The sequence below is a fragment of the Stegostoma tigrinum genome, chromosome 4 (genome assembly GCF_030684315.1).
Source record: "Stegostoma tigrinum isolate sSteTig4 chromosome 4, sSteTig4.hap1, whole genome shotgun sequence".
Taxonomy (NCBI): domain Eukaryota; kingdom Metazoa; phylum Chordata; class Chondrichthyes; order Orectolobiformes; family Stegostomatidae; genus Stegostoma; species Stegostoma tigrinum.
Genome location: NC_081357.1, coordinates 69,736,980 through 69,747,544, shown reverse-complemented (window position 1 = coordinate 69,747,544; position 10,565 = coordinate 69,736,980). Strand labels below are relative to the sequence as shown.

Genomic DNA, 10,565 nt, shown 5'->3' with positions numbered 1-10,565 from the left:
CTAGAAGGCATTCATTTCTCTCCACTGCCATGCCGATAGATCAGAACCCCAAATTACACACGTGTTGAACTTTTGGATAAGAAGTGTTTTTTTCAAAACAAAGATTGCAAGACAAGCCTGGCCTGGCCTACACTGCAACTTCTCACCATGGATTTTATTGACAGCTGAAAGATTCCCTGTATGAATCCCTGGAATGCAGCATTTTGTCGGGTATCAAGAAAGTTTCAAATAGCAGACATGAAAGAAAATAAAATTAACTCCACTCAACAGGAAAACATTTCTCATAGATTATGTTCAAAAGTGTAGACACGAGTCACAACTTAAACCTGTGTTTTACTTCTGCTGTGAACTACTAAAAGCCAAATGCAACTCCTGATCTGTGTTAGACAGCTGACGTACTAGTGTGTCACAGTTGAACGCTGGAAGCCAGTCACCATCAAACAGAAAGCAGTTGAAGATAATTCAGATATCCCACAAAGCCAAGAATCCCAAAACAGACTGCTCAACAAATAACATTAATGGTACATTCACTATCTACTCTTTATAAACAACCAGACACTGAACCAAATAAATATGTATCCACACATTTTTTTTTACTTTTATCTTTTTTGGACACACTTCTCTTTTCTCGTCTGTGTGTACACGTTGCATTGTTACTTCTTCTCATGTTTATTGACTAATAAACTCATGTTTTATTTAACTCAAGAAAGCCTGGTTAAATCGGCTCATTTTAAAACATAAATTCATTTAGTGTGGGATAGAAGTATCCACAGGAAGGAGATATTTTTTAGATTAATCTTGACATAACCAACCAAGGAACAGATGATTGAAGAAGGGGAACCCGTTCATCTCCCGGGAACACAATTTGGGGCATTATGTCTGGACTGTACTCAATTGGGGAATCTCCTTGAAGACTCGTCATAACACTACTAATAGTGGTATTTTAATGAATACTGTATCAACTGGAATCTTCAAAGAACAAGGAATTACTAGTTTGTGATAGTAACAAAATAAGACCTTTTCCTATTTAAAATTCATGATGAAGTCAGATAGAAGTGACATGAAAAATGGCTACATTGGAGAAATGTTTTGGTCATATTCTGGACATAGTTCCTTAAAGATAGTGTAACTTGTGAGATTTGTTGCAAATTCCAACTCTCACTCAGAATTAGAACTAATACTTTCACTTCAACGAAGCATTTACTAAAATATTTCTGCTGTATTGCACACTATGCATTACATTCACACGCTAAACAAAAGAAGCAAACTCAGTAACTATATATATATAAATAATCAACAAGAAGTTGAAATTGTAGGATGAAAGGGTACTTATTTTAATTTTCATGAATAAATGAAAACGGAGAAATATTTTTAGTGATAATGAGTAATACAGAAAAGAAAATATTAATGTAACTTGATGAGATTGTTTCAATTGCATTACCAAAATATTTCTGCCGTGTATGAGTTATACAGGCTTATTCTGAACCACACACATTCATCTTTGTTTAAAACATAGCAGTAGATTTCACTATGCAGGACAAGTAAGGGGTTGAACTCCCTTGAGCTCAATTGCTTTGCTGAAATCGACTTCTAGAGTCTGTGTCCCCTTCGTTAGTTTCAGGTTACGTATGCAGCCCTTGAAAGGAGTATCAATGGTCAATGCTAACTGTTTCATGTCACCTGAAAAAAGATTGAAGAAAATGTTATTTGATAATTATACAACAAACCCTTGCTAAAAACAACGTACTACAATAAAAACAAAAAGACAGTGCAGGTGCTGGGAATCTGACATAAACAAATACAATGTTGGAAGCAGCTTAGTCAATGCTTGTGGAGACAGAACAGAGGTTAGTGGCCTAACTTCTGATGGAGGATCATTCCAAACTCACCACTGCAGCAATACTCACAGAGCTGCACAGATAATCAGTGCAAAAATCTGTGCCCTCTTTTTACAGCACCAGCTGCTGTACAACATTAGCAAAGTTTAAATTCCCAAAGCCTCTTTGAGATGCTAAGCAGGCAAGTGTGTAATGCTAACAGATTGGATGGTAAGGTAAGTGTCTCCTCCTCCCCGCCTCCATGACCTGTTCATCTTTTTTCCACCTATCTGCTCCTCTATTCACCTTCTTTCTTCGCCTCCCCCCTCTCTATTTATTTCAGAGCCCCCTTCCTCTCCCCCAATTCTGAAGAAGGGTCCAGACCTGAAATGTCAGCTTTCCTACTCCTCTGATGCTGTCTGGCTTGCTGTGTTCATCCAGCTCTACACCTTGCTATCTCAGGCTTCAGCATCAGCAGTCCCTAATAGCTCTGAGTGATTTCATATTTTTGTGGTCTTTCTAACAGCAACATGAAAGCAGAAAAAACAATGAACCACTCTCCGGATCTACTAAATGTGAATTAAATGTTAAATTGTCAACCTCTGACAACGGTCCACAGTACAACTGTGACAGAACAACAAACGTATGCTACTCAAAAATGCAATTTTCAGAACAATATTGCAACTTAATTGTTATATTTATTCTTCTGATTTCTTCTTGAATATTCCCTATTAATCCGAAATGAAATGTTGCCATTAATTTAAGCAATTTTCTCCAATTACCCTTAGCTCTGAAATAATCAAGTTAACAAAAATTTCTATGGTTACACTTATATTTGTGTGAAACATCTCTTTTTCTTTAGGAAAACTGGAGTGGAAATTTAGGTTGAGATTGACAGGAATGTGTGAAGTAAACACAAAATACTGAGGATGCTGAAAATCTGAAACAAACACAGGTCTGGCAGCATTTTTCAGGAGAGAAACAGCATTAATGTTTTGAGTCCAACATGACTCATATTAAGAATTGGCATTGTTATCCCAGGGCAGTGTTCTTGAGGAGTAAGACTGCGCTAATGCTGCATTTTTGAACAAAGTGTGTTGAGTTTGTTTTTAGGTCATTTCTGGTTCTGTAGATTGTTAAAGGGGCAGAAATGGCTTTTGGTAGGGCGATGTGCTCTCCCTCACAGATATGGGAGTTCAGGGAGAATTTGAACGTTCCTGGAGACGATGTCTGCAGGAAATGTGTTTGGTTGTGGTTCCTATCAGACCGCATGGATCGGTTGGAGCAGCAGTTAGAGGTATGAGGAGTTTACAAGAGCAAGGAGGAGTGATGGATGGTGGATTCAGAAAAGTAGAAAAACCACAAATGCAGTCAGGTAGATGGTTGACTGCTACGAATGGTTGGACAGGTTGCAGGAGTCTCCTGTGGCTATCCCCATCTCAAACAGGTACGCTGTTTTGGATATTGCATGCGGGGATGGTCTCTCAGAGGAGTATAGCTGACAGCCAGGTTTTTAGCACCGTGACAGGCTCTCCTGTAATGAGGGCTGTGTCAGATTACAAGTGATTGACTGTAATAGGGCACTCTCCAAATGGGCACAGACAGACGTTTCTGCAGTGAGACATCAGGATTGTGTGTTGCCTCCCTGGTGCCAGGGTGAAGGATGTCTCAGGGAAGCTGCATAATAGAGGATACAGGATATTAGGCAAGAGGTTAAAACATATATTTTTGAGGATGGTAATATCTGGAGTACTACCGGTACCATGGGCTAGTGAGAGTATGGAGCAGATGAATGTGTGGGAGGAGCTGGTGCCAGGGGCAAGGATTTACAGTTTTGGGCCATTGGGATCTCTTCAGGAGTGGAATGAACAGTATCAGAGGGATGGGCTCCATCTGAATTGGAAGGGGACCAATATCCTTGCTGGGCCGTTTGCTAGAGCTGCTCAGGAGGCTTTAAACCAGTAAGAGGGGAGGGTGGGAACCAAAGCGATACAGAGAAAAGAGAAAACACTGAGGTTGGTACAGTAGATAAGTGTAGCAAGTCTAATAGACAAGGCAGGCAAGAACTTGGCAGAGAATGAGGTAAGGCTGACAAATTAAACTGTAATTACCTCAATGCAAGAAGCCTGACGGGCAAGGCAGATGAACTTAAAGCAGAGTTGGGAACAGGGGATTGTAATATCATAGCTATTACATGGCTCAGGAATGGACAGGGCTGACAGCTTAGTGTTCCGGGGTATAGATGCTGTAGGAAAAATAGAAAAGGAGGCAAGAGAGAAGGGGGTATGGTGTTTTTGATTAGGGAGAACATTATGACATTATGGCTGTACTCTGGGAGGATATTTCTGGGGGATCATCCAGAGAAGTTACATTGGTGGAACTGAGGAATAAGAAAGGGATGATCACTTTTTTGGGATTGTACTATAGGCCCCCCAAAAGTCAGTGGGATATTGAGAAGTAAATATTTAAGGATATCGTAGACAGCTGTACGAATATGAGAGTTGTTATGGTAGGGGATTTTAATTTTACAAACATAGACTGGGACGATCATAGCATTAAGGGCTTGGATGGGGACAAATTTGTTTAGTGTGTACAAGAAAATTTTCTTATTTGATATGTGGACGTATCTCCTAAAGAAGCAGCAGTTATTTGTCCTTCTGCTAGGAAATAAGGCAGGGTAAGTGACTGAGATGTCAGTGAGGGAGCACTTTGGGGCAAGTGACTATAGTTCTATTACTTTCAAAATAAGTTATGGAAGAGATTAGAACTGATCAAAAAGTTAAAGTTCTAAATTGAAGTAGGCCAAGTTTGACGGTTTTAGACAGGCACTTAAAAAGTTGTTTGGAGGAGGTTATTCGCAGGTAAAGGAATGTTTGGGAAGTGGAAGGCCTTAGGAATGAGATAATGAGAGTTCAGAGACAGTATGTTCCTGTTAAGGTGAAAGCCAAGGCTAGTTAGGGAATGTTGGCTGACTAGAGAAATTGAGGCTCTAATCAAGAAAAAGAAGGTGGCATGTATCAGGTATAGACAGCTGGGATCGAGTGAATCCATAGGGGAGTATAAGAGCAGTGGGAGTTTCCTGAAGGCAGAATTAGGAAGGCAAAAAGGGGACATGAGATAGGTTTGGCAAATAGGGTTAAGAAGAATCTAAAGAGATGCTCTATGTAAATTATGGGCCATAGAACTTAGAATATAGAACATAGAAAAGTACAGCACAGTACAGGCCCTTCAGGCCACGATGTTGTGCCGAGTAACTAGGGAGGGAATAGTGCCCCTTAAAGATCAACAGGGCTATCTATGCATGGAACCACAGAAGATGGATAAGATACTAAGTGAATATTTTACATAGGTATTTACTGTGGAGAAAGACATGGAAAGTGGGGCACTTGGGATATTAATAGTGATGTCTTGAGAAGAGTTCATATTACAGAACAGAAGGTACTGGAAGTCTTAAAATGCACATAGGTAGACAAAACCCCGCAAGCTGATCAGGTGTTTCCCAGAACTTTGTGGGAAGCTAGGGAAGTGATTGTTGGGCTCCTTATGAAGATATTTGTATCACTGACAACCAGGGAAGACTGGATGTTGATGAATGTGGTGCCACTATTGAAGACAGGCTGTGAGGAAAAGCCATGGAACTATAGAGTGGTGAGCCTTACATCAGTGGTGGATAAGTTGTTGCAGGGGATTCTGAAGGACAGGATTTGCATGCATTTGAAAAGGCACGGACTGATTAGGGATAGTCAACATGGCTTTGTGTGTGGGAGATCATGCCTCACTAACTTTATTGAGTTTTGTGAAGAGATAACAAAGAAGATTGATAAAGGCAGAATGGTGAATGTTGTCTATGTGGACTTCAGCAAGGCATTTAACAATGTTCTGCATGGTAGCTTTGTTAATAAGGTTAGATCAGATGGGATCCGAGGGAGCTAACCAGTTGAATACAAAAGTAGCTTGAAGGTAATAGACAGAGGGTGGTGGTGGAGGGATGTTTTTCAGACGGGAGTCCTGTACCAGTGGTGTGCCACAAGAATTGGTGCTAGGTCCACTGCCTTTCATCTTTTATATAAATGATTTGGATATGAATAAAGGAGGTATAGTGAGTATATTTGCAGATGACACCAAGATAGGTGGGGTAGTGGACAATGTAGAAGATTATCTCAGAGTACAATGGGGCCTTTATCAGATGGGCCAATGGGCTGAGGAGAGACAAATGGAGTTTAATTTCAACAGATGTGAGGTGTTGCAGTTTGTTGAGGCAAACGAGAACAGAACTAATAAAGTTAATGGTAGGGTCCTGGGTAGTGGTGCCAAACAAAGAGAACTAGAGGTGCAGGTTCATAGTTCCTTGCAAGTGCAGTCACAGGAAGATAGGGTGGTGAAGAAGGCATTTGGCATGCTTGCCTTCACTGCGGAGGAAAACTGAACGTAGGAATTGGGGCATCACGTTGCGGCTGTACAGGACATTGGTGAGGCCACATTTGATATTCTGCGTACATTTCTGGTTGCCCTTCGAGAGGAAGGATGTTGTTAAATTGAGAAGGTGCAGGAAAGATTCACAAGGATGTTACCAGGACTGGAGGGTTTGAGTTATGGGGAGAGGTTGAATAGGCGTATTGGAGGTTAACGGATGACCTTACAGAGCTTTATAAAATCATGAGGAGCATGGATAGGGTGAATAGCCAAAAGTCTTCTTCCTAGTGTAGGGAGTCCAAAACTACAGAGCACTGGTTTAATGCAAGTGGGCAAAGATTTAAAGAAGACCTGAAGGGGTAACGTTTTCAAGCAGAAAATCTTGTGTATACGGAACGAACTGCCAGGGGAAGTGGTGGAGGTGGGTACAATTACAACATTTAAAAGGCATCAGATGAGTATATGAATAGGAAGAGGGATATGGGTCAAATGCTAGCGATTGGGACTGACAGGCTGGATGGAAGGGGCTGTTTCTGTGCTGTATGATTCGACGGGTCTATAAGTAAAAGGGGTTGGCAATGTCTTTTTAAATAATTTTGAAAGAGGCAGAGGAGGGGCTAAGGGAACATATGGTACAAAAGCCTCATGCAAAAGATCAGCAAGTTGTAAATGGTATACGAAGATCTGAATGGTTGTGACATGTTATTAATTAACTTTACAATACGTATCTCTTAAAAGTCATCAACAGACTTTGAATTAAATTACAATGCAACGTTTAATGATTCTGATTTTTTTCAGGATGGTTTATTGTTAAAACAGGCAGTTTTGACTTGATGGCAACTTAAAGAACATTATGCTGTTGTAGGTTCTGTCTTGGTGCTACTTTTAAGAACATTTGAGTCACTGAGATGCAGTCAGTTCTGCTTGTCTATTTAAATTATACAGCATTTGATTTTGAAACCTATTGTCACCGATAAATGTAATTGAATGAAGTGGGTGGTGGAATGACAAACTTGCTTCTCAATTTTTCAAATTTTTAAATCTAGATGAGCATAATGTTACCCAGAGGACCTGTAGCAAAGGAAATTGAGGAGATATTTAACAGAGGTGTACAAGATTATGACTGGTTTAGATGAAATAGAAAAGGGAAACTCATTTGCATTAGCTGATAGTACAAGGGCCAGAAGACATAGCCTCATGGCTTTGGGCATGAAAATGTAAGAAAGTACTTGTTTTACCTGCATGCTGGAACTCACTGCCTATGAAGAACTAATGGATAATTTCCAAATGAAATTGGGTAAGAACTTGAAGGAAATAAATTTACAAGTCAGAAGGAAATAACATGGGAATGGGAGTGACTTGATTGGTCTACAGTGAGCCACATTGGGCTCACTGGGCCAAATGGTCACCTTCTATGGCGTAGAGACTTTGTGACTAACCTTATGTTTTAAATGGCTTACTTTCTCTTCAATGTAGCTAGGGTCCTGTACTGAATTATAATCATTTGAGAAAACAACATTTTAAAGCTGGATTATGCAACTAAGACATCTTCTTTGATTTAATATTTAACAACACAAAGTTAATCATTTTACAGCATTGAATGCTTACTTTTGTATAATGATATGAATACGTGCATGCTCTAATCTGAGCTTCTGGTAGTGGGGAAAAAAGTGAACCAACAAATACAAACTAAACCAACTGTTCATGGTTATTGAAGGTGTTGGCAAATTAAAAGTACTCAGCGTTTGAAGAATTCAAGTCAACTGTCAAAATGCATTGTACAATAATTATTACAGCACTTACAAATTTAGAAGAATAATAAGTTCCTTCATTCTAATATTGCAGTAGAAAGCAAATACTCCTATAACCGTTAGTATGAATACAGCAAAACTGGTTTGTATTTTGAAACAAAATGCCTTTACTTATATTTCTGTTTAAACTTTATTTTAAACAGAACAATGTGTAATAAACAAAGTATTTTTAAACTTCAGTATAATAATGAATGAGAAAGGCATTTCGGTGAATCTTTGTTGATTCATCCAAGAAGTCCCGACAATTCACTGAGTGAAGCATCCAATGATTTCCAAAATGATTCCTGGTGTACTGATGAATATTTGTGTGAAGAAGAACATCCTAATATAATTCTTAACTTTGATTTTATGATTTTGAAGTTAACTTTAAGTAAATTTGATCTATCCCCATTTCTAACACTGAATTTAAAACAATTTTGTTAATCACAAGGACAATGGTGAATACAGTTAATAATCATTCAGTACATACCTGGATACCCTCCAACAAAGACTGGATCATTGGTATCAGTTGCCGTGGAGGTTAAACTTGGGCTCCTGCTTTCAACTTTTTCTCCATCAACTATCAGTTCCAAACGGTATTTAACTTTATTGACTACAACATTGTGCCACTGTCCTTGACACAACCCATTAAAATGTGGAGGGTCATAGACAGCTGTAAATATGCCAGCCCCATTGTCTATGTGAACAAATATCTGAAATTATAACAGAAAAGGAAAAGGATTAGAAAAGCAATCATAAGATCATATTCAAAGTCATCAACATTATCATTTAAAGAGCATTTTACTCTGTAATAATTAAATGTTGCCCATTGTAGGGTCTAGGCCCAAAACGTCAGCTTTTCTGCTCCTGAGATGCTGCTTGGCCTGCTGTGTTCATCCAGCTTCACACTTTGTTATCTTGGATTCTCCAGCATCTGCAGTTCCCATTATCATTGTATTCCTTAACGGGTTATCAAGAACATCAATACAACTCCCCTCATGTGTAGTGCAATGCATCATAGTAATCTTACTTCTACTCAAGGTAATAACTTACTTTTCCACCAAATAATTCAATACCCAGTCCATCCACTCTCTGACTGCTGATCCCTAGCAAGACAGCATTTCTTTGCGAAGTACGGAAATCAAACTCAATTCGTAAATCTGTTCCAACTCTATATCGTGCAACTGAAATAACATAAAATTACACAGAGTAAGAAGTTCAGCATATGGTACATTAGCATGAAGTAATCAGTTTCATTTGTCTTTTATCTTTTTGCAACTGATCTATGTAAAATATTAATTGCTGTAATGAGAATAAACCTCAAGCAGCAGTTTGGGCACTGAGCCAGTATGTATTTAAAAGACAGGAATTAAGTAAAAATAAGTTATGTTGATTTTGCATGGATCATCAGTCAAACTGAATGAGGAACCTTTAAACTACATACTTCAAAGGAATATCTGGATATAGAGAGGAATCAGCAAACAGCATCAGAACGATCACAGGTAATTATGAAGTGACTTCCATTTACTACCTCAATACTTCTACCTCAATACTAGGAATTAATGGCAGAGGTGACAATGCCACCCATTGGCTGAAGGGTCAGGGGAATTATGATTTTCATCATATAAATAAAAACTGAAAGAAGTGCAGATCCTGGAAACGAGAAGTAAAAACAGAAATTGCTGGAAAAATCCCTGCAGATATGGCAGCATCTGCGGAGGGAAATCAGTGTTAACATTTCGGGTCCAGTGTTATACTGCGCCTCTTAGATATTGTTAATCAAGTTGGAAAATACATCGTTAATGCAACCAGCCTTACTTGACCAATGAGAGCTTTTTAAAAAGTGCTCATAAACGGTCACTGGACTAGAAACGTTAACTCTGTTTGACTCTCTATAAATGCTACCAGACATGCTGAGCTCCTCCAGCAATTTGTTTTTATTTTGGATGTGGAAAAGTTTTATTCAAGGATAAACAACCTACAGTCTCACAGAGTGTATGTGTAGAAACCAGGAGCCCAGGGAAAATAAGAATATTTACAATGCTATTAACAGTAGCCTGAAGCATAGAATAAAGTACCAAGTACAATTTTCTCCTCTATCTCACTGACGTAAAAAGTTTCACATGTATCTTCTAATTTAAAACAAATTGCTTCATAAACGTGAATAATGAATCACAGAATCCCTACAGCGCAGAAAGAGGCCACATGGCCCATCAAGGTAGCAGTGACCCTCCGAAGAGAATCCCAGCCAGACCCACTCCCCCACCTATCCCTGTAACACTGCATTGTGTATTTTTTAACCTTAGCTAATCCACCTAAGCTGTGCATCTTTGGACTGTGGGAGGAAACTTGAACACCCGAGAAAACCCACACATACACAGGAAAGATGTGCAAGTTCCACAGCAAGAGTCACCTAAGGCTGGAATACAAACCCAGGTCCCTTGTTCTGTGACACAGCCGTGCTGAACCACTGTGTCAGAATGTCACCCCATGCTGCTCTAAGATACAACTAACAATTTTCATAACTACTTCAACTGTCGAAAAT

General features: G+C 39.2%; 1 protein-coding gene across 3 annotated transcripts in view; it reads right to left on the bottom strand.

The window, feature by feature from the left end:
- Positions 1–1,310: 1,310 nt before the first annotated feature.
- The window catches only part of lama2 (laminin, alpha 2), a 372,371-nt gene continuing 363,116 nt past the window's right edge, over positions 1,311–10,565 (bottom strand). For all 3 annotated transcript variants that reach the window (XM_059645398.1, XM_059645399.1, XM_059645400.1), the window contains 3 exons: positions 9,074–9,204; positions 8,511–8,733; positions 1,311–1,680 (listed from right to left, as the gene is read on the bottom strand). In XM_059645398.1, the coding sequence (XP_059501381.1) occupies positions 1,529–1,680; positions 8,511–8,733; positions 9,074–9,204 (506 nt within the window). In that variant the 3' untranslated portion in view covers positions 1,311–1,528. The remainder of the gene's footprint in view (positions 1,681–8,510; positions 8,734–9,073; positions 9,205–10,565) is intronic.